At 49.8% G+C, this 22,965-nt stretch overlaps 9 protein-coding genes across 9 annotated transcripts; 2 read left to right on the top strand and 7 right to left on the bottom strand.

The window, feature by feature from the left end:
- Window positions 1–456: 456 nt before the first annotated feature.
- JN550_008443 (uncharacterized protein) lies at window positions 457–1,122 on the bottom strand (the record flags this gene model as incomplete). The annotated part of the gene is made up of 1 exon (XM_049320404.1): window positions 457–1,122. The coding sequence occupies one exon, from the start codon at window positions 1,120–1,122 to the stop codon at window positions 457–459; it is 666 nt and encodes a 221-aa protein (XP_049169665.1).
- Window positions 1,123–1,535: 413 nt separating this feature from the next.
- Window positions 1,536–2,723, bottom strand: JN550_008444 (uncharacterized protein; the record flags this gene model as incomplete). The annotated part of the gene is made up of 3 exons (XM_049320405.1): window positions 1,536–1,620; window positions 1,677–1,833; window positions 1,901–2,723. 3 exons carry the CDS (start codon window positions 2,721–2,723, stop codon window positions 1,536–1,538), a joined length of 1,065 nt encoding a protein of 354 aa, XP_049169666.1.
- Window positions 2,724–3,141: 418 nt separating this feature from the next.
- Window positions 3,142–4,818, bottom strand: JN550_008445 (uncharacterized protein; the record flags this gene model as incomplete). The annotated part of the gene is made up of 1 exon (XM_049320406.1): window positions 3,142–4,818. The coding sequence occupies one exon, from the start codon at window positions 4,816–4,818 to the stop codon at window positions 3,142–3,144; it is 1,677 nt and encodes a 558-aa protein (XP_049169667.1).
- Window positions 4,819–5,512: 694 nt separating this feature from the next.
- JN550_008446 (uncharacterized protein) lies at window positions 5,513–7,292 on the top strand (the record flags this gene model as incomplete). Its single annotated transcript, XM_049320407.1, has 4 exons — window positions 5,513–5,640; window positions 5,779–5,860; window positions 5,909–6,302; window positions 6,376–7,292. 4 exons carry the CDS (start codon window positions 5,513–5,515, stop codon window positions 7,290–7,292), a joined length of 1,521 nt encoding a protein of 506 aa, XP_049169668.1.
- A 1,230-nt stretch (window positions 7,293–8,522) lies between these two features.
- Window positions 8,523–9,214, bottom strand: JN550_008447 (uncharacterized protein; the record flags this gene model as incomplete). The annotated part of the gene is made up of 2 exons (XM_049320409.1): window positions 8,523–8,748; window positions 8,799–9,214. 2 exons carry the CDS (start codon window positions 9,212–9,214, stop codon window positions 8,523–8,525), a joined length of 642 nt encoding a protein of 213 aa, XP_049169669.1.
- Window positions 9,215–12,785: 3,571 nt separating this feature from the next.
- On the bottom strand, window positions 12,786–13,478 carry JN550_008448 (uncharacterized protein; the record flags this gene model as incomplete). The annotated part of the gene is made up of 2 exons (XM_049320410.1): window positions 12,786–12,986; window positions 13,215–13,478. 2 exons carry the CDS (start codon window positions 13,476–13,478, stop codon window positions 12,786–12,788), a joined length of 465 nt encoding a protein of 154 aa, XP_049169670.1.
- A 422-nt stretch (window positions 13,479–13,900) lies between these two features.
- Window positions 13,901–14,305, bottom strand: JN550_008449 (uncharacterized protein; the record flags this gene model as incomplete). The annotated part of the gene is made up of 2 exons (XM_049320411.1): window positions 13,901–14,214; window positions 14,272–14,305. The coding sequence occupies 2 exons, from the start codon at window positions 14,303–14,305 to the stop codon at window positions 13,901–13,903; spliced, it is 348 nt and encodes a 115-aa protein (XP_049169671.1).
- Window positions 14,306–15,181: 876 nt separating this feature from the next.
- JN550_008450 (uncharacterized protein) lies at window positions 15,182–16,265 on the top strand (the record flags this gene model as incomplete). The annotated part of the gene is made up of 4 exons (XM_049320412.1): window positions 15,182–15,269; window positions 15,326–15,511; window positions 15,587–15,993; window positions 16,053–16,265. The coding sequence occupies 4 exons, from the start codon at window positions 15,182–15,184 to the stop codon at window positions 16,263–16,265; spliced, it is 894 nt and encodes a 297-aa protein (XP_049169672.1).
- A 2,336-nt stretch (window positions 16,266–18,601) lies between these two features.
- On the bottom strand, window positions 18,602–20,140 carry JN550_008451 (uncharacterized protein; the record flags this gene model as incomplete). The annotated part of the gene is made up of 1 exon (XM_049320413.1): window positions 18,602–20,140. The coding sequence occupies one exon, from the start codon at window positions 20,138–20,140 to the stop codon at window positions 18,602–18,604; it is 1,539 nt and encodes a 512-aa protein (XP_049169673.1).
- Between the last annotated feature and the right edge of the window lie 2,825 nt (window positions 20,141–22,965).

Below are 22,965 nucleotides of genomic sequence, written 5' to 3' on the forward strand. Positions count from 1 at the left end.
ATTTGCCTGCTCATCACAAATGGGGTAGTCCACCCTTGCATATGTCATGAGCGCCACGTCCAACGGTAGTGAATGAGTGTCTTCATGCCTACCCGAAGACCTCTGCATTTCCATGAAATCCGGTAGACTCTCGTCGGGTGTAGGGCCATGATGTACCCCAAAGATGTGAGTCATCAATTCTCGGGACGGGGTTGCTCCCTCCAAGTTTTTGCCGAATCTTTCGCCAACTAGGGTTAGTATATATGTTGACTGCTAAACATGACCATGAATGCCTCCGTCATACTTGTAGGTTCCACCGAAGCCAGATTTAATTGTATAGCGTGGGATTGCTGGGAAATATTGATGACAAGTACGTAGGTGATTATATGGGTAAATAAAAAGGTAAGAATTTTTTCTTCGTTATCTAGGGGAGCCAGCCCAATAAGTGTTATAATAGACTATCTCGAGTAGAATGGATCATGCAGCAGTCGTGATCAAGCATGGCGCAATCTGCTGGCCTCTTCTGCTCCGCAGTAGTGGTGCTTTCTCCTGGGCAAACCCGTATCCATCAGTTTTAAGCCACGAGACTTGCCCACCGATGCAAGTTGTTACCTTCGCTGGCCACCGCTCCACACTTTGAACACGGAGAGCGGGCTCAGGGTCCCAAAGTTCCGTTTCGTAGCCCAGGATCGAGAGGTCTGGGTTACCGTTACTGTGGTTGAGTGCATGCCAGAGTCCAGCCTTCCGACGGGCTTTAGCATCTTCCATGAAGGTATCTAGGTCTGTGAGTCGGTCTATTGCGTTAAGTCTAGATCCTTCATCTTCGTACGACCGTGTCTCTACTTGTAGAGCGGCCTGATATGCATCCCGGGCTTCGCGCACCCGGCCGAGCCCCCGGAAGCAGTCGCCCTTGTACAGGAACAGAGTCGCCAACCGCACATCGTCATACCACTCATGGGTATCATTGGCTAGTACGAACGCATCCTTAAGCAGGCGCAGAGCCTCGGACCAGTCAAAAACGGAGAGGGGCGCCGGTCCTGCGATGATGCGACGGATCTCTTCTATCATGTCGAACAGTTCTCGTAGTGAGGATTGCTTCTCGTCCGGCGTGAGGTCAAAAAGGGGCAGAACAGATACAGGCATCTTCAGATGGGTCTCTCGAGGTACTTAAAGAGGTAAAATCGAATGTAGTCTGTGGTGAATGGAAAGTTTTACGCAGGGCCGCAGTTGTGAATTGATCAAAAACGAATGAATGTGGATAAGTAGTAACGAGTGGTGAATTGAAAAGCGATACATATGTCCCATGTGGATTTCAGTGTGTACTGGTTGCCTCATATAGTTTGCCCTCATTGACCTGACTGCTTTATTAAGCCAGGCTTTGTCTTCCTTGAGGGCAGGTATAGAATGGAACCAAGGTACGTCATCACATAAAGTGTTGGCTTGAATGTTGAGAAACAATGCGTTCATTGTTCAGCACCAAGGACCAGAAAAAGACCTGTGTGCTATCAGGTACCAAGCTTAATCAACTGCGCAAATCGTACAATCACTCGTGCTATTTACCAAGTGCCATCTTCCAGAAATGGCTTCAGCTTCTGCTCTAGCCAAGTTTCGTCCGCTTTGCTGGTACCGGGTCCGCCAGCCCTAGAGTGAAATTGGATTAAGCAAGGTGTATTTCATCGTGCGTGCAATAGACCTACCAATGTCCCCATATCGATGGGATGACGATGCACTTTCCGACACCAGGCGTCATATGCTCTACCTCGTTCTCTGAGTCCTCGGGCGGGAAGTAAAGATCCGTTTTGCCGGGGAGAACCAGAGTCTTAGCCTTTATGCTCCGAAGAGCAAGACCAAGGTCTTTCAGAGGTAAGTATGCGATGCATCCACGACTTTTTCCAGTCAAGAGACAGGCAGATCAACGTACCTCCGTTAAAGGGCTCCTGATCCGAACAATCACCCGCTTGCCATGTGTGAAGCATTGTAAGCATATTCTCCGGATCCTTTGCCATCGCCCAAGCTTCCCAGAAGTTTACCATGAAATCTTCTAGATTCTTGTACCCAAGATCCGTTTCATAGACTTTCTCCCGATAGAACGCCTGGCTGAACCCCCACCCTGCGTAAACCCGCCCAAGCGCCTTCAAAGCCGTCTCGCGCTGTGCCGAGTCCCACCCTGAATCGGGTGACGGAGACGATGGCCCAACCTCGCCTCCGCACACTCCTCCGGATGCACTTCCTTTGGCTGCGAGAATCGCCACCTTGACACCCTCAAGAAATACCTGGTTGTGGATGCTGGTCTTCGCACTCCCACAGAACGGCACGGCTAGGTCCATGAAGTCCGGAAACTGCGCCGCCCATTGGTACGTCTGCCCGGCACCCATGCTCCAGCCCAATACGGCCCGCGCATGCTCGACTCCAAGACCCTCGGTAACTAATCGGTGCTGCGCCTTGACGTTGTCGTAGAAAGTGACGTTTGGGAAGGGCCTCACATCCGGAGTATTTGAAGGACTACTCGACTCGCCGTTGCCAAAGAGTGCAGGAATGATTATGTAGTATTTCTCCGGATCTAGGGCCTTGCCGGAACCAACCAGCCATTCGTTGTCGGCAATCTTGCCGCTGTACCAGGTTGGGTAGATGATGGTTGGACTTGAAGAGGATCCGAAGGTTTTGTACGCGATTAAGGCATTTGGTATAAGCCCACCAGACTTGAGAGAGAGATCGCCAAGGTGATAAGTTTTGACTTCGGCCATGTTGGCTGTTAGTCTCAGCGCGCCTGGACGTCAAAGTTGAGAGAGAGCGAAAGAGCCTTCTGAGATTCTTTGATATGCTGGAAAGTGAGAGAAGAAGCTGCCCTCACGAATAAGAGGATTTCAACACCGTGCTACCTCGTACGTAATCTATGCCAGACATGATGTAGAAAGTCTGTAGATGGTCACTGCTCTGGTGTGTGTCTACCCCGCAGCTCTGTGGTTGCGACGCTGAACACCGCGTGTCAATGCCGGATTAGGATAACCTTAGTTTAGATAAGAGTTCATGACACCGTACCAGCACCCTGGGTTAACTTAACTTTCCATGTCACCTGGCCAAGAAAGCAGTCGGAGAGCGAATAATGTCAAAAGGGTATATATTAGCGATTAGTTTGCTCGTACAAGGGCGGTTGATTATCTACTATGACTGTTCTCTTGCCGTAGGAGGTGATGTTTCTCCCTGTCCAACTTCCTGTTGCGGGCTCGCGCTGGTGTTTTGAGCAGAGGCAGCTTCCGGCTCCAGGGACCCCTTCTCTGTTAGAGCTCCATCAGGGCCATACTTATTACTATCACGACAACACTGAACAATGCCCCATATAGCAATGCCAAGCATGACAGCGCCAAGGACACTGAACCCGGCGATCATCCCAATATAATGGCGCTCTAGCTCGACGGACTCATCGCTGCCACTGCTGCTACCGGAACCACTGCCATGTGATGAACGGGAGCTGGAACAGTCATCATCGTCAGCATAGCATTTGCTGGTATTTCCTGTTGAACCAGGTATCATGGCGCCGTAAGTAGAGAAAGGAACCACATCTTCGCCGGGTCCTGTCTGGGCGCTCAACCATTTCACGGGTGCCATGGCGATATCTTCGTTAGCAAGGTCGAAGACGACATACTGGCGCTTCAGCATGCCGGCACCGAGGGTCCAGCTGTTGCGGTAACTGGAATACGAAGTCGCGTTGATGCTCTGCACCCCGAAGAGACACCAGTCAACACGCGTGTCCGTGTCGTAGTCCCAAATTCTGCGCGTCCAAGTATCTTCTGGAAGGACAAGGTCAGAAAGAGGGACGTTGAGCACAGGACCGCCATCAACGCCGACACTATCCAGTTGCAGAGAGATATGCGCGGTGGTATTATTGCGGTAAGAGCAGGGCAGGATTGGGGCATCGTAGGTCTCGGAATAGGTGGCTCCAGCTAACGTCCACATAGCGGTTGCGAGATCTTCCGGTAGAACCGAGATGGTGAATGTGGGATCGATAGTTACCAATGGCATTGCCGTGGTGTTCTGGATGAGGGGCGCCACTGCGGGGTCGGATGACTTGCTTGCATTGACGGCTTGGATGTAGACGTCGAACGTATTCGAAATTTGGGTGTAGGTGGTGTCATCCTCAATAATGTGTTGATTCCGCGGTGCAGAAATGCGCTTCAAAGTTCCGTCGTAAGCAGACTTATCGACGGCGCCAAGGAGCAGTTGGCCAGACACAGCATCTTCCTCGTCGAGCCACATGCTATATGCTGTCGAGTTGATTAGACCTTCTGCCAAGAGGCGGTCGGGTATATTTGCGACTGAGTAGCTGTCGTTGTACCCGAGTGCCATGACACCCAGCCAAAGATCGGTCTGCTGCGCCAAGCCCATGGTCAAGTTCGTCACACTTGGACCGCCAGGAAATCCAATGGTTTCTCGTATCCTGTCACCGTAGGCATAGGTGTCGTCCTGATAGTATGCAGAGAAACTGCCTGTTCCCGGCCGCACAAAAGTGGAGGACTCATTGTGATTGAATGATCCATAGAGGCAGTCACGATACGACGCATGGCAGTACTGCGCATCCGGTACCCACGACTCGTCCGCCGACACAGTGAGGGCGAAGGACACATTCTGGGGCGGCGTGCCGACCGTTGCGTTGACGACGTACGTCCCCTCGGCGCTGAAAAGGGGAACGGGAAACGAGCGGCGCTGGCGTGTTGTGGCTGCGTGCCCGTCCTGCACCCCGGCTGAGTGGCGTCCAAAGGGCAGCCGGACCTGCGCAAGGACTCCGGACGGCAGCAGCGACAGCAGGGCCACCGTGCCGGCGTAAAGAGCGGACGTCTTCATCGAGGAAGACTATTGATTGCGAAACGATCGACGAGGGTGATGGAATAGAGGAACGATTGACATGCTTGGAGCGGGAGATCAACACGAGAAAAACGATTTCCATCGCCCCCTGCCAAGAGGGAACTGTGCCGCAAAGTCCAAATCAACACTTGATGTCGCTAAGACGAGGCCAAGATCGTTCGGTGGTGGTCTAGCCGGTAGTGGTCGCCAAGTAAGCTTAGTTTTATGCATGGGCCCTAAAATAGAACCGAGTTGCCATTCGCTGTAACTTTGCACATGACTTTCGCTCTCACTACTATGACAGACAATAGAATAATTGGAGTTCACTGTTGTTCGCGATACTGCGTCAAAGAAAGTCCATGGCCAAAGTCGGTTGGCATATTTTTTTTGGCAAAGCAAGCCGTGACCGCTTCCCTCGGGCCCTCGATCTGCGCCAGCCCTGCGTCCACCAGACCGTCAAATGGGCTACGCATGGACCGCGAATCTCGGATGGAAATATCGTGAATCTCAGGGTATCCCCCCAGTGCCAGTGCATGCAGGCAACACAAGGCAGCGATCGGAGTTTAGTGGAAACCACTCAATCCGATAACTATTCCACACATAGCCTGGGCCTCAGGCTTGCTTTGATGTAGTTAGACCACGTCTGAGCTCTGCCAGCCAGACAGCCAGGCCGAATTTGCCTTGGCATTAGGTGATGGCAACTGCCAGCTCGGGCGGCTCCGCTGGAGATGGCGCTGGAGATGGCGCTGAAGACACCAAAAGATACACCGCCCGCAGCCTTGAGAGCCGCTGTGGGGCTCCGAGTTTTACGCCTAAGCCGAAGTGCGTTCAGGATTGAAAAGAACGCTACGGCCCACCATCACCAAATTTTCCATGTGTCTCTCTCCGCCCCCGCAGCACGCACATCGTCAAACGAGTAGACAAAGTCGGTGATCAGGACTTGTTGTGACTGCCGAGCAGGCATAAGTTCGAACCACGCCTCAGTGTTCTCAGGGGCCCCTTTATGACCCCTGAAGCCAACCATGCAGATGACAGCTGCCAGGTAAATCAAACTGTCCGATCCAATGGATCGTTGACTTCCCCTAAAAAGGACTCCCGCAACATAGGCGGCGAGATCCAAACACCTCGCGCGGAGCCGCTCCCAGATGGACACCCTCCCGCGGATGGAGATGCCGAACAGAACCTCACTTTCCCCGAAGGTGGGCTCCAGGCATGGCTGGTCGTCCTGGGATCCTTCTGCGCGATGCTGTCCGTGTACGGCCTCATCAACAGCTCTGCCGTCTTTGAGTCGTATTTCTCAACCAACCAGCTGGCCGACTACGACTCTTCGTCCATAGGGTGGATCTTCAGCGTCTACCTGTTTATCGTCTTCTTTGCTGGTATTCAGGTTGGCCCCGTGTTTGACCGCCATGGACCGAGAATCCTTGTGGCCGTTGGCAGTCTTTTGACTGTCGCCAGTCAGCTCATTCTGGGATTGTGTGTCGGTATGTAGTCCATTCAAGATTTGTCCCGAGGATCTTTGACCAGTCACATAGCATATGCTAACTCTCTGGCTAGAATACTACCAGATCCTGCTCACGTACTCCGTGCTAGGTGGAATTGGCGGGGCTTTGCTCAATGTACCAGCGTATGGAGTCATCGCTCACTACTTCAAGGAGCGCCGCGGCCTTGCTACCGGCATCGCAGCCACCGCCGGATCCGTTGGTGGCATTATATTTCCCCTCCTCCTGCAGGGTCTTCTGCCCAAACTCGGCTTTGCCTGGACAACACGCATTATCGGCTTGATTCTTCTTGGACTCTCAGTCCCGGCAAACCTCCTGCTCCGTACCCGCCTCCCTCCAAGTGACAAGTTGGTGTCAGTCATGCCAGATTGGTCTCTGTTCAAAGACCTCAAGTTCAGTCTCAGCTGTGCTGGTGTGTGGTTCCTGGAATGGGGCATATTCGTGCCCCTCACCTTCGTGGTATCCTATGCTGCCGACTACGGTCAGGATGCGACCTCGGCATACATCCTCCTCGTATACCTCAACGTCGGGTCCTTTTTCGGCCGCTTCCTTCCAGGCTTTCTTGCTGATAAGATTGGCCGCTTCAACGTGATAGTGCTCACTATATCGCTGTGCGTCATCACGCTTTTGGCTTTCTGGCTGCCTGCTGGTTCGTCCAGGGCTCTGCTCATCGTGTTCGTTGTCACCTTTGGGTTTGCCAGTGGCAGTAACCTCGGGCTTTACCCAGTTTGCCTCGGGCAGTTGTGTGACTCGAGGGAGTACGGCCGAGTCTACTCCACCGCGCTCATGGTTGGGAGTTTCGGTACTTTGACCAGTGTGCCAATCGGAGGAGCGTTACGCGACGTTGGTAGCTTGCACCAAGGCTGGACAGCGATCATTCTCTTCTCAGCGCTATCCTACGCCGTCGCCATGAGCTGCTTCCTAGGCGTGCGAGTTCTCGCTGTCAGTTGGGGCGTCAAGAAGGTGTTCTAGTCTCGAACCCATCACCTACCCCAGGATCGACAAAACCACATCTTCCCCTCCTCGCTGACTTTGGTTCGCCGCGAGGAGGAGCACCATAATTGATTAGTGCTGCTAGTTACTGCTGGTGGGAGCAGATCGGGGCTTTGGTAACTGAAAATTAAAGTGAATATTCACAAAAATGTCTGGCCTCTTTCAAGTCTCAATTTGCGTCAATTTGTATGAGCGAACATTCCTTGATCAGAATGAACTGGTACCGTAAGCCAGTCTGTCTGATTCATGGTACTGAGCTTCAATCATCCTAATCACAGCGCATTCCATCGGCCGGAGTTCAGTTCCAATTCGTAACAAGATACCAGCAGTTGCCACTTCGCCTACTCGTCCTGGACGTTGTACGCAACCTCAATGCAATAGAAGTCTTCCAGCTCGTCCACATGCAAAAGTTGTTGAAGAATTGCAGTCTTTAACATGGATGCTACGCTGCCCTCTATCGCTTCCTATCCCAAAATATTCTTGCGTTCCTAGTCCTCTTTGTTAGACAGAACGAAGTGATGGAACTTATGTGAACTCCTCCACACCCATGCTCCGCCAGGAAGGATCTGAAACCTCTGAAGGTTGTCCCACTCAGTCGCGACTTTCCCGCCCTTGAAATTCATTCTACAGCCGACCTGTCGATTGTTCAGTACTGCAAACAGCGGAACTACACATCCATGAAATTACCCCAACCTTGTTTTCGTGGCCACTGATTACAAAAGGCAGGCATCCACCGTCCTTGTCAATTGGGCGCCGAATGTAGCTGAACGACTCGACCGCGAATACGTCCCGAAAGTTGCGCAGGACTTCGGATTCGTGCTTGTGTAGGATCGATACGATGCCGTCAGCCCCGTTCTCAGTGACTGCAGTTCGTTGGAGGCGATGAAAGATTTGATGTCAATGAGGTGGGGGATGAATGCACGAGTTGGCAACTTCGCATGGTCGTGCGAAGGCTTGAATAGAGACGCAATGAGGCGAACTCATGAATCGTGACATGGCCGTCCATTGTCGTCATCCTTGGGCCGCCGATGAAAATGGTTTGTGAGCTCATGGTCCAACGATTTTGAAAGCCTACTGAACGCCAAGCTACTGTGTACAACTGATGCATCGCCATGACAATCCTTGTTCGTGCTTACATGCTACCATAGCCCCCTCGTCGCCGAACGCGCGGACTTTGTGTCTATCGTAAATGTCCCTGCAGCTGCACGATCAAGCCTCTTCCTGATAATCCTCTCTAGTAAAAGCAACCTCAATACAGTGACCTCTCTCGTGTTTCCACTTCTTGTGAATGAGCATGTTCCTGGCGACTTTCTTGCCTGAAATCAGCCACCCCCAAGCTTCTTCCTCTTGGTCACCCAACTCGCAATGAGCCACGCCCTGTTGTTCATTCGTGGATTTTCCAACTTTCCACTCGTAGGTCGGAAGGATCTCAAAGCTTACGATAGAATCCCAGTCCATCGCGACCCTTCCATTTATGTAACCTACTCGGTACCCAGCCTTATCAAGTCAGCCATCGATAAAAGGGGATTGCAAAGGTTATGTGAGTGGCCTGCCTGAACAAGTGTTTTCTCGCGTGTGATGATGAAGGGACACAGGAGGTACTGCTCTGGGGACTTGGTCAAGTCAATGTCGCGCAATAAGTATGTAAATCTGCGTATGCTGCGAATATCGAGAAATTTGCGCAGAACATCTGGATCATGCTTGTAGAGTATGGTGACGATGGCATCCGCGGCTGAATCAAGTGGAGCTCGCTCGTGGAAGCCTTCCATATTGACGATACGAGGACAGACTACGACACCAGTGCCATCCTCGTATTTGGGGTATCCAACCCGACCTTCCGTTGGATAGTGCGTATCTGTAATGGCGACCTCGGCTGCATGCTGGTTCCCATTGTGGTCCATGACTAGTGCTTACAACGTTACTTATGGCCCTCGTGGCTTCGACCATGCCAGGATAGGAAGACTAATGCCAGTTGCGGAAATAAAGTAAGACTATGTATGTGGTCTGAAGAAAGACCGATACCTGTGAAAAATGAGTCAATCCATAAAAAATAGACGCAACCTTGAAAGCTGTAGGTACTTGTACTTGAGCTTGATATTGGGTCGGGATATGGGAAGGTGAAGAACATCTCCAGATCTACTAGTGAATCATCTGAGTGAATGCGATAGGTTACCAGTGTTTAGTGAACAGTAAAGATAAAAACCACTAGCGGGTTGAAAGGCTGATATGGGATTATGGCTCCACATTTCCGTCTTCAAGGCGTCCCTCAATCAGAATTGGCCACGACTTTTTCGCAACAGCTTCTTAAGAAGGATCAGGTTTTAATTATTTAGGCGTTAGTAACATGAGCCATGCTGGTGAGATATTACGTCTCTCCCCGGGTGGTCATGTAGAATGGATTATGCAGGCTGAAGGGCAAGGCCAGCCGACAAGCAAAGGATCAGCAACAATTCATCACAATATCTTTCAAAGTGTAAAAGTCCCGAGCGGCATTTTAGAAATCCATGATGGCTATGTAGTTATTGGATATTACTGCGGGTTGAATTATTGTCTTATTTACTATTGAATGCCACAGGACAGGTCGTCAATCGCCAAGAGCTATGCGACTTGGTTCGTGCCCATGCACGGTAAGCAGGCTGGTCTCGCGGCAGGCACTGAAAATCTTTACGGAAGCCCGCTGCGTCATGCCTTTCTCCTTTTCTTCTTTAGCTTTGTCATAGACTGCATCTTGACTTGAGACGTTTGACTGGAAGCGCCATGATCCGTTTACATTCGAGCGAAGAGGTCCCTAAGCTATTACCCATGCATTTCTATCAATCTGTACCTATCTGGAGAGAATTAATGTGGCAAGTGGACGCGCTCGATCACAACGTGGTATCTCGTGAGTGAAGTAGCTTTGTCTACAAACGTAACACGTGGGAGAAGACGTATGACATAAATTCCGACTTGATCAGAGATTTTGGGAGACTTTAACAAAGAAATGACCTGGCAGTTAAGAAGTTAGGAGCAAAGCGGACCTAGGGCAGCAAGACTCGATACATGGTTCAGTGGAGGGGGCATGGTGATAACAAGACCCGGGAGCTTGCCACAAACATTAGCCGGTGACGTATTATGGAGTTCGAAGCGACTCATCAGAAATTAAATAATTGGGATTATGGCTCAAAGCTCATCTTGTATAAGTAATGTTCGTAGCAATTGGAAATAAGACCTGGAGTTATTACTAGCAGACTTGAATGAACAGTGCAAAGAGATCAAATCACCAGAGCTATCTGGGGATGCGTTGTATTTCAATACTACACTGTATACGTGATAGTCGCGGGGAGAAAGAGCTTTGTCGCCCATGAAACACCCATCGCGTACATTTAGTCGCTGGAACATCGAAATACGTGCCTGCCACAATTTAGAGCTGATGGGCCTGATGTAAGAAGATCCCGGCCGTACTCGCAAGCAGGGACAGTTGATTATGTGACAAATAAGCACCAACCTTTGGGTCTCGTGCGCAAAGCAGTTCACGAGTTTGGGATACTGCTTCTTCATTTAATTGTCACTATGGGATTCTAACTGATGCCGAACTCACAATTGAATATTCCATGCCGCACACTGTGTAGACTTCACTTTCCGATCGTAGTCAAGTTTCATCCCTTCGCGCGCAAGATCTCGAGAAGACAATCATTTGCGGACTTATGTTGCTTGGGGGCTTTGAGTACCACGATGCTTGCCAGTGTCTCTTGAAAGCTATTAGCGTAGGATAAATGTTATTGATTTTCCTTCGCTAAACACCATGAAAGGAGGATTCGGTACCTTCTAGTAATGCTATGTAGCTATCAGGCCGTCGTACGATACTTCAACACTAGCCGCGGCAATGAAAACCAGCTCCCTAATGAGAGATACCAATAGCTCTTGAGACAGCACTTCAAGATCCTCATATACTGGCCGTATTGACGAGATAAAGTCCAATTCCATAGCATTGCATGAGGTCTTGAGTTAATGACAACTGGGTTTGCTTCAAGACAGGTACGTGGCAGCAGTCCGACTTACGGAGTTCTTCAATAACCATGTTTATCTCTGGCGCACAATTCACAAGACAAGACCCTGCGACAAGACCTTCGAATTTCACAGCCGGGAACCTTACTGGCCTCTAAGCCAAATGCCATAGTGCAAAGCACGAGAGACCTCAGAGTAATTACCACAAGAATGCGGTATTTTGATAAGCTATCACAGAACCCACGATGGCATTATGTCTTTATCTGAGTACGCGCTGTTGAGTAACCGTACTAGAGCGAACCAAATGCTAGGCTATTGACCCTTCCAATCGTCCATACACCTCGCATGTTCCCAAGACTTGAAAGCTCCGGCAAATAAAAGTAAAAGTAACGCTATTAGATAAAGGCCTGTGCTTCACTTTCAATACCGGTGCCTCTTGAGCCATCTACGTACAACGGCCGACCTTGTCTTTCTGTGTTTGATTCAGTGTTTGCTCATGATGCACGAGTACAATTCCAACTCACCTCGGAATCGTAGAGGCAAAAGCCAGAGCAGCATGTCCCCAAGCTGCCATCGGGGTAGCAAGAGCCGGTGATGCATTGCCGTTCTTGAACTGTGCCGGCAGCAACAAAGCTGCTAAGGGCAATAAGGATAGCAATCAGCTTCATTGTAGTAGGTTCAAATAAAAAGAGCTTGCAGCTTGTTGATTATGTATCTGTCGAGATTGTAGGTCAACGAAGAAAGCGAAGTCTAAGTCTTATATAATGACGGTTTGGCAGCAGGTCAAAGAACGTGCCGCTTCTTTGCATAACCTGAGAGTAGGGTGTGGTCCTGTTTGAGTCTAGTGGATTACCGTTCACGTTTGTGAGTGACGCGATTGTGCTGCGTCGGCGTCTCTAAACGATAGCGAATGCGAAAAGAATTAGTCCGACCGCAAGAAGGATCGCGTGCTAAATCTACATGGCTAGATTCATATGCAAGGGACTTGTACACATCAGAGCAAGAAATTATTGATGCGTCAAAGTTTCTGAACAGACCTAAATGTGTTTGTTGGATATTGCCAGTAATACTTCAGGAACAGAAGAGTCTAAGCAAACACGAGGAGATGTGCGGAGAGATCAAATCGGAAAGGCCTTGCAGACAAGTTGCTGCGCCGTTCAGGTTCGTGAGCTCTGAAGCCTTCAATTTGGAGACACGACAATTGTCCAAACACAGGCTTAAACTTGATTCCAATCTCAAACCGTCAGCAGGGGCCGCCACCCCCTGGCGGTCACGAGGCTCTGGCCCCGTTGACGAGTGATGCATGTAATATTGCAATAACCATCGACGACCTCAGCGACGGAGTCGTACCAGATAAGGTCAAAGCTACGGTACATACGGCAAGCTACTGTACGGTATGTGCTTTCTTTGGTGGGCTGCTGTGTCGCCTATGGGCGGAGGCGAGGCCGGTGCGCGTGAGGACGGTTTCTTTCTCAGGGGTTGCTGCTTTCACTGCCCAAGTGGAAGCGGTGCAAGCCCTGTCGTGCTGGCCGGCCTCGGTGGTAAAGTAGGCACGCTGCTGAAGTCAGGCGGAGCCATGTGGGCCGCGGGCGACGTGGGAATGGTCAGGAGATGCATCATGCCCACGGCCTGCAGCAACCGCGCATGCGCGATGCGGAGGCCGCGCTCCCTTTGGACGAGCTCCGGGTACTGGAACAGGAGGTATTTAACGCGGCAGATCTATTGAGCGCGTCTAGGATGCCTTCATCTACTGTGACATCAACTCGGACAGGGATATGTCCATACCCGGCGCGAAGGCAGTATTAGCGCCTGTAATCAAATATACCACCTGTATTTCTCGTGTGCGGCGCCATGGATAGGGGTGATGAAGCGCAACGAGGCTCTGAGATTTCTTATTGCTGTCGTTGTTGGGATTACCCAGGCAAGACCACCAACGGGATACTCCTTTTCCGAGCTGACATCTGCAATGAGCTGGTGTACCCAGCCGTGTTTCGACTTCGACACCCGAGCGTGTACCGAACCAACGAGTCCAGAAGGCTTCGGATATAACACTAGGACGCCAGCGAGAGGAACCGGCTCATCGAAGATGGCGGACGGGTTGCTCCGCCACCAGGTGATAACCAATATGGGAGTGGCTCTCGAGATCAAGACTTTGGAGCCGCTGGCGCCAACTCCAGACATCGAGTGGAACCATCCGGGTTCGGAGACGACCAAACCGTTAGGCGTAAGTGCGTGAGCGAGCTATTGGGAATCCCCAGAATGTGATGTAGACTCACTCAGCATACAAAACAGGGAACCCCTAGGGATTTTCTGATCACCGCAATAAGAGGGAGCCTGTTACTTTTTTTTATTAAGCTTGGCCTACTTGTGGGAGCACCCCGGGGAAAGGAGCACTATAGGGATAAGCTTTTTGTCACGAGGTACCCCGGAGTTTCATGTAGGAGGCTAGGAGTGGTCAATGAGGTACAATGTAGGAGGCCCTTGGATGTATGTAGCTACATAGGTACGTATCAAGTGTTGTCTGATGATGACTAAGGACATCTCCCATATAACACTGCGTTGCACCACAGATTCAATCGTACTTATATCGTAATAACAGTTCTTTACATAACGTATGCAGCCACCATACCGAGAACCAGTGCACCACCAAGGCTACCAGCCAATCTATCACCTCCAGAGACGGGTACGACGGTCGATGAAGGAGAGCCTGTGCTCGTCGGCTTTGTTCCCGTGCCAGAGTAGGCGGTCGAGTTACCGGCAGAGGCAGAAGTCGCGTGGCTGATAACAGTGAGGGCAGCACCCGTGCAGGAGGTTGTGGGAATATCTGAGCGTGTGACGACGTCAACAGTCGATGTGGCATTAGGGCAAGTCGTGCAGACCGAAATGGTGCTGATGCTGGCCTGGACACCAAGCGAAGCTGTTCATGGGAGTTAGAGCCACCTGGATGTGAGAAGTGATTGGATATGACACCTACCACCAAGTAGTACAATAAGGCTGAGACCCTGCATAGTGACGACGATAACGCTGTGCGGTGAAGGGGATGTGAAATAGACTTTGTTATGTGAATGAATGAGACAGGAACAATCTTGAAAAGGTTGCAGAGCAGGTGAATAAGAAGTCTAAGACATGGAGGTATGGAGGTCCTACTAGCTTTACTGCCGGAAGACAATCCAGGCCTGGCAGGCCAGTTCGCAGCAGTTCGCATCAAGAAGAGCGCTAGCGGTGGGTTTGCCCCTAAGTCATGCCTAGGCATTGTGTGGAGATTGGGATTCCCGGGTTAGTGTCTCCCAATCTGGCTCACAGTTGGCCTTCGTTGACTCAAATTAGCAATTGACAATCTCTTCTAGTCAGCTGGCATGCTTTGCCCAGCCAGCATTATTGAATAATTGCAATGTCGTGAGCGAAGCATGACGTCGGTTCATTCCGGGAACTCAGGCGGCCGTTAAAATAGCGTTGATATACAGACTATACTGCTAGATTGGGCCTGGAGCTAACCCCAGATAGTCCCCAACTAAGCACGGGTTCCTGGACATCCGATCGCAATTGGTGGCGGCAATCGACCACACACTCGGGAAATCCCATTCCGTAGCTTGCTAGCGTGCGCAAATGACAGCCAGCGCCGGATCTAGCAAATCGCGCTTGTAGAAAGCTCTTGGGGTAACGGGAGATCAGCAATTTGGAATATGCTGGTGTCAGCTCCCTACTGATGAGATCCGTAAGAGCTACGGCATGCGGCATTTGGGATTCCCATCATCCGAAATAAGTTTGTTAAATAGTACTCGTCTGTCAGATCGACTTGCACATTATATCTACGTCGACATCTCTCTTCACAGTTCAACCATTCCCTACCACCTCAAATTAGTCTAATCGCATAACTGTACATAATGTTCTTCTCCAGAGCTGCCGTTCTTCTCTTTGGCGCTGGCCTCGTGGCTGCTGCCCCCGTTGAGAAGCGCGCTGAGATCACCGACGGTAAGAAACCCGTCCTGCGCAAACCACTGAGTTAGCTAACAAGTTTGCTTTTGTAGCCGACATCCTCAACTATGCTTTGACTTTGGAGCACCTCGAAGATACCTTCTACCGCGAGGGTCTGGCAAAGTTCACTCAGGAGCAGTTCGCCGAGGCTGGTTTCGACGCCACATTCTACGCAAACCTGAAGGAGGTTGCCAGCGACGAGGCCGAACATGTCAAGTTCTTGACTGGCGGACTTACCGGTATGTACCACTTGCTAAAGATACTGCTTCGTCTTCTACCCTGCCAGAGAATTTCCCACTAATGTGCATGTTTAGCTGCCGGTGCCACTCCTGTCGCAGAATGCACGTACGACTTTGGCTACACCGATGTCAACAGCTTCCTCGCTACAGCGTCAATTTTGGAGGGTGTTGGTGTCTCTGCCTACCTGGGTGCCGCAGCGGACATTATGTCGAAGACCTACCTCACCGCCGCGGGCTCCATCCTTACGGTCGAGGCTCGTCACTCAGCATACCTACGCGCCAAGCTCGGCAAGAGCCCATTCCCTCAGCCATTTGACGCTCCCTTGTCCTTGAACGAGGTTTATTCATTGGCATCACCTTTCATCACCTCTTGCCCGTCGACCAACCCCGCTCTTCCCGTCAAGGCATTCCCTGCCTTGGCCCTAGACCCCACCACCGCCGCACCAGTCAAGACTGGTGATACTGTAACCTTGTTGACCTCGGTAAGCTTTCCTTCACACCACACCTACCTGACCAAAGGCTAATTCTTCTATCAAACAAGGGTTACACTGTCACTGGCGGAAAGGTTTACGCTGCTTTCATCGCAGTGACCGGCCCTACATTCGTTGAGGCTACTCCTGTCGATGGTGGCTTTTCGGTCATGATTCCTGAGGGTTTTGCTGGCCAGAGTTACGTTGTTCTTACTGGATGCAACGAGAGTGTCTCAGATGATACTGTCGTCGCTGGACCTGCTATTATTGAAATTGGAAACTAAGCAGAGCATATTCTCCGAAGATATCGTTTCCCTAATAATATAATACCATGACAATGATCTTGTTCAACACTTCTAGATTTACATACCACATGTCATAGGAATGCACCGCGTCTATGCGTGGCAGTGGCTTCTAGGCAAGGTTAGTTCGATTTTGCTCTGTTCGTGGAAGAAAGTTTTGTCCTCATTGTAGCCTGTATCGTTGAGTCAATGATTAGCTTAGCTTGTGTTGCATCGAGCCTATATAATCGGGAGCAATCGAGTAGCAATGCTGAAGTTAGACAATTAGTTAATCGTAAACTGGTCGGTATCACATTGGGCTGATGATTCTGCGTGTGTTTTCTTCCAGGATGGTTCGCCGCATGCCCCCAAAATACGTCAAGCAAGGGACTTGGGATTACAGCAAAATTAAGGTACGGGATGACATCCTTAAAGTCACTGACCAACCGAAGTAGGCACTAAACTAGCTTTATTTTCCGTGTTGGGAGGACCCCGACCCCATACATTCGCCGTAGCACACGCAGCCACGACATTGTTGGGATAACTAGTCCTTGCGACAGGAAGCAAGGAGGCATTCGGGTAGTCTTATTGCCAGGCAGCATACGATCATGATTTTTAAGCCGCAGGATTAATAATATAAAGTTGAGCGGATGTTGGATTTCTATAAAGGCTTCGTCCGACAGTTTAGTCATTACCTCAGCGGTCATCCAGTCCGTCGCTCCCTGGCTTTAGCAAAAAGGCGACCAACCTTCGACATTATTAGGTGTCAAATGCTGTCTGATTGGACCACTTCCACTCTTTCAACCTCTTCTTTTTTTTCTTGTGCGATAAGTTAGGTCTATAATGTCGCTAGATAGAATGGGCATGTCGAGGCCCGCTCCAGTCTTAGCGGAACCCTGGGCAAACATGTTTGCGCGCGTCCGATTGCTATACCGCTTTCCTTCCTGCCTCGTTATAGCCCCGTATTTTTCCGACATATCACATTGGCTAGCCATAATGATGATTGGTTTCAGGGAACGCGGGGTTTAAGGCCCGCCACGTTGGCCTGCACTCCGTGCAGGATGCTGTGGAGGACCTGCAAGCCTTTTCGACTTTCCCGGTCCGTCAAATCGTAGACTAGTATCATCGTGTCTGAGCGCTTTACTTCATACGTGAGCTCCTTGCCGATTGAATGGGGCGCAGCGTTGAGTGGCTGGGGCATGAGTATCGGGAAAAGCTGAACTGTAACTCTGCTTTCATGGCATGAGAAATTGACACCATCGGCATCACCGTTGAAACAGGTACCGTAGAAGGGATCTTGATAGTGATATAGATCATAATAGAGCTTGTAATAGAGTACTATTAGCTAATAAGAGCCCTCATCCTGACAATTTATTACCAACCCTCCCACTAGGTTGGTGGCGGTACAGCAGCACATGACTTTGTGACCAAGAACAATAAGCGACTCCAATTGACAGATTCGGAAGCCTAGAACAGCTAGAAATCGGTCTGAAATATGTCATTAATACATGCGTATGAATACCAGCAACAGCGGAATAGAGACACAACTTTCTGCTCAAGATCTACACCCTCTTGCCCGATAATCCTATTCTAATGAACTTGGGCTCGCTGAAACGGATGTGATTCCATTTTCGATGAGTGGCCAGCAAGCTCTGATTCCAATTTTCATCATGTAACGCGACCGTCGCGACGTCTCTGCCTTCAGACTGTCACAACCTCCGCTCGAGACATGAAAATGCCACAGGTACCGCATGTTTAGGACTTGAAGCTGGCCGTGATGGACATAATGCAAGGGCCATACATGGCTCACAAGTCCCAACAGACATCTTGCGACCTTCGTTTGAGGCGAGGTTGAAGCAGGATCTATTAAGTGCTCATTGAATTTTGGCTGGGGGACGCTGAGCACTATTACTCATATGAGACCTTTCAAACGAGGCACATACCGACTGAAATCTCACGAACCAACTGGATATGTTGTTCGTGGACCAACATGGTGTGAAGGCAGTAAATCAACCTAATTTCCGCCTATAGGGCCTTCTACTCAAAGACTCAAGACATTCAAAAACTAGCTCCCTTTTGGGATCATCGTAATTTGCGTTCTGTGTGTAGCGTCTTCTACCTTTTTTGAATTCGAAACCCCAATAAGTTTTGGATCTTCTTTGCCGTGCAGCAGAAGAAAAACAGGAAAAAGAGAAGACTTGATACATCGCAAGTAATGAATTGAATGCAGTCCTTGCGGTGAAATATCTGACTTCATTGGAAAGATGAAAAGATGTCTCCTTAATTTATGAATGGCATAATGTATGGAGAGACGCTCTACCTCAAGACGCAACTACAAGCTACATAGCAAACTCGGAGCGCAGCGCTTTACCAAAACGTGTGATGCCTTGAGAAAGCACGTCTTTTGATGAAGCAGCAAACGTCAAGCGGAAACACAGATCTTGTAGCTCCTGACCCTCCGGTCTGAACCAACTGCCCTTACTGACTAGAACCCCGTTCTCTTGGCATTTCTTAAATATTTCGCCTTCGATATGGAGAAGTGTTTTCTGAGACAATTCCCCGTTGATGTGTTGTCCAAACTCTGGATGCTTGGTGGCCTTAACCACCACCCAGATGAACATACCTGCGGCTGGAGTTTCCCAATGACAGACTTCCAGAGGGAGGGAATTCATGCAGGCCTCAATCATCATATCGCGCCGCTGACGATACTCTTCAGATAGCGAGTTTAGCCACTTGATAAATCCCTCGTGCCCCCATGTTTCGTCTAACAGTTTGTACAGCATGACTTGCGATGGCCCTGCCGGTGCTGCAATCCCAACCTCGGAATAAGACACAAATTTGTTCACGATCTGCGAACAGCCGGTAATCCAGCCGCATCTGAGGCCGGGAGCCAAAATCTTAGACGTCGTGTCTATTCGAAGCACACGGCCAGAGGTGTCAAGCGACAGATATGATGTAGGCAGATGCTGAAGGTAATCGTCCGGGTCTAAAGTCAATGACTGCGGAGTTGTGCCATTATATCCGGCTCGTTCCATGTTCAAAAAATAATAAGGGTCGTCCTCAAGAATGTAGAGGTCATGCTTAACTGCAATCCTGTAGATTTCTTTGCGTCGGGTCAGGTTCTGGGTTGCTCCCGTTGGGTTTTGCCCGGTTGGGATCATGTAGAGAACAAAAGGTTTGGGCCCTTTGTCAGAATCCCAAGTGTCCAGTTGCTGGTCCAAATCCTCGGGCACCAACCCAAATTGATCCATTTCGATGCCCACGGTGTGGAGGCCCTGAGCGTGGATAGTTCCCAGAGTGCCTGAATAAGTATACTTCTCAACAAGGACGGCGTCGCCTCTATTGCAGAGTATCCGCAGAGTAATATCTAGGGCCGAAGTCGACCCACATGTTAGACAACTCTCCCAGTCGTCGTACGGGGGATCGTGGACCATTTCGATATGCTCAGTGACGTAACGCAGTACCTGTGGTGATCCCGTGGAATAGCCGTAGTTCATAGCGATACCGAGGTCATAGCCACTTTCTCCATCCAAGCAAGACATGGATGATGATTGTTGCTGTTCGTTCCCTGAGCTTGCGGCGGTGCTCCGACATTGCATCGTCAAGACATCCCAAGGATAATATTCAGGAGTTGGCCGAGCGGTTCCTAGGCTGATAATATCACCCTGATTTGCACGAGATGCAGCCTTCAATGGTGAAGTTCGTAGGTTGCGGCTTTCTAGACTGAGGCGGTGGTCCCATCTGACTGCTTTCGGCTTGGTTCCACGCTTCTGAACTTTGAAGAAATCCGAGCAAGTGTAGGGAGCGACCTCAATAGGAAGTGGGCCATCGCGAGAACGTTTCTCTTGGACAAGCGCAATTGATTCCTTGATTTTCATGGCGTGCTGAGTTGCGTTGGTAATGCGGTGTGTGTAGTGGTCGTCCTCACAAGAGCTAAATGGCTGTTGGTCTGTCCGTCGAGAAAGCGAGGAAAATAGTACCGGAAAGGATATACGCTGTAAATAAGTGACAAGCATATTAAGGTAGAGGCACGAATTATTTAAATATCGACGTGGAGTTGTACCATCGGAGAATGACAAAGACTCGGCGAATGTCCAATTAGCGACGGCGTCGGAGTGATCGCAAGCCCCGTAGTCGACTAGTTGGTGCTGCCACCAATCACAAGCTGGGATCCCGGAGTAGCATGTCCCACAACTACTCCGAAATGACCCTCTTATTGTCGTCTACTCCGACGTGATCTATTTGTACACATTTTTTGAGCAGAGAAATTTTGACACGATGCGATATAAACGCGACCAGCTGACCTCCCATGAATGTTCGAGTAGCACCATTCATTCGACATTTAGCCCTCTGGTTCCCTGCCTGAATTATCATTGTTAGCAATGCGGTCCGTTGGCAGCTTTACGGGGCGTTCCAACTTGGGCGAGATCAAGATCAATATTGCGGATCACTATGCTGCCAGAATCTACACTTCTTCATCGATTGTTTCAGGCGAGATTGCCTTCACTCCATCTAGAGATGTCCCGCTATGCGACGTGGATATCTGCTTACTTGGTACGAGTGCCACGAACGTTGAGGCGATCTGCTCCCAAAGCCCCGTCACCACATCACATACGTTCTTAGAACTTTCGACCCCAGCGACACAGGGAATTCGCCAACTGGAAGTCGGAAATACGTATCTATTTCCGTTCAGCTTCGTTTTGCCCTGTAAACTGGTACCCCATGTGTGCTGCCACGAGGCTGCAACGGTCCAAACCCATCACACTCGATTGCCGCCCTCTCTTGGCTGTTGGGATTCGGACGAATGCACACCTGACTCGACGAGGATATCATATAGAATAAAAACCCGGATACGCTGCCACAACAAAGGGATTCGACAAACAAGGTGTCTGGAGGCGTCACGAGAGATCAAAGTCATGCCGAGGTTCTGTGAGGACCCACCATTGAGCATACATGAAAATGACAAGTTCCACGCTCTGTCTTCGACCAGATCTATCAGAAGCTCTCTATCCTTGCATAAGTCCGGTATGGCTAGCATCACGGCCACACAACCTCCAGCCATGATCTTTGGCACAATAAGCAGTGTTGGGCCAGATGTTGTGGTGTCCGCCAAACTCTCATTTAGTCAGGCGCCCACAGACTCGAACTTGCCAATGATATCAAGTGTCTCTGCCAAGCTCAAAGCCATTACCAGCTTCACCACCAATGGGTTTCCGAACTTTCCAAACGTTCGCGACGGATCGGAAGACTATTGCCCTGTCAGCAAGTCGTACTCCAAAACCCTGCTTTTAGCAGACGCTGTAGTACGGAATGTTGAATGGGAGAAAAACACAGAAATACGGGGCAAAGCAAATCGGTATACAGCAAACGTCCAGATACCTGTGAGACTATCTACAGAAAAGACGACTCTAATTCCAACCTTCCACTGCTGTTGTATAAGCCGCATGTATGTCATCGGTATTACGGCACGGCTTTGCATCAAACAACGGCAAACCATCTTGAAAATTTATGTTCCACTACAGATTGGATCGAGTTTGACGACTGATATACCCGCCCTCAAGGAACAATGATGAAGTTTCCATGAATTTTTATCACCACAATTGTAACTTTATGAGATCATGGTTTGGCGCACGGGGAGCACACAGCATCCAAGTAGGAAACACACCCATAGAGACAAATCGAACTAGAGAACGCCAACAAGATGACTACTCTAACTGGCATGACATTCGTCGATTTTTGTAAGGAAGACTAAATAGAACCTAATTTTTTCATTTTATTTCTTTAGAATACTCGGTTAGAAATGATTATTAGAGATCCAAGTCTTAAGGTAAAGTACATAGGGACGGCAGCAACTTACTAAAGGATACAGGTATAATGAAGGGACTTGGTTATCTAACATAACATCCCTTATCCAACAGAGAATTATCGAATTTTGAAGAGGGACACAGAGAACTCAGAGCTATCACTACATTTCTCGCCACACCACCGTGCCCCATGCCAGTACTTATGCCAACTGTGTTGAACAATTCCGAAATGAACGATGACTTAGCCTGACTGAAGTACAGATTGTGCAAATCCGATTGTTAGACTGGTAGAAGCTCTGTAGCTTCTCTTCTGTCTTGAATCTCGTCGTGTAGTTCACCGAGATCTTCAATGGGTCCAAGTTATGCTAGCGGCTTAGTGGGAGTCGATGACACCATTCCCATTGGTCCAATCTGACTGGGGCGACTTTCTAGAAGCTCACAACTCTACCAAGTCGACCGGAATAGCTTTCTTCCGCAGCATTTCTCACTGTTACCGCACGGCGTGGAAGCACCAACCAAAACTTAGTACGCCGGTGAATTACTTCGGTCAGATATCGGCCTTTCCAAAAACAAAGCACCCCTAAAACAGACGATCTCCAATCAATATCTTCCTATATTGGATCGGGCAAAAGCCGAGTGCTAATTCTACAAAGATTGAAGTTTGACGATGCACAGTGCCTCCAAGAGGCTCGCAGCTTGTGATCCATGCAGATCTTCCAAGTTGGCCTGCGATCATTCCAGGCCTACCTGCACAAGGTGTAATAATGCAGGACGCACGGAACAATGCGTCTATCGGCAGATGCCCTTTAAAAAGAGGAAAAGGTCCAGTGTAGCTAATGTAACTAGTGAGCCTGGCGGGTAAGTTTTATTGAAGTGTGTCATTATGGAGGGCAGTTGAT

This window comes from Neoarthrinium moseri (assembly GCF_022829205.1).
Source record: "Neoarthrinium moseri strain CBS 164.80 chromosome Unknown scaffold35_Wmoseri_CBS_16480, whole genome shotgun sequence".
Lineage (NCBI taxonomy): Eukaryota > Fungi > Ascomycota > Sordariomycetes > Amphisphaeriales > Apiosporaceae > Neoarthrinium > Neoarthrinium moseri.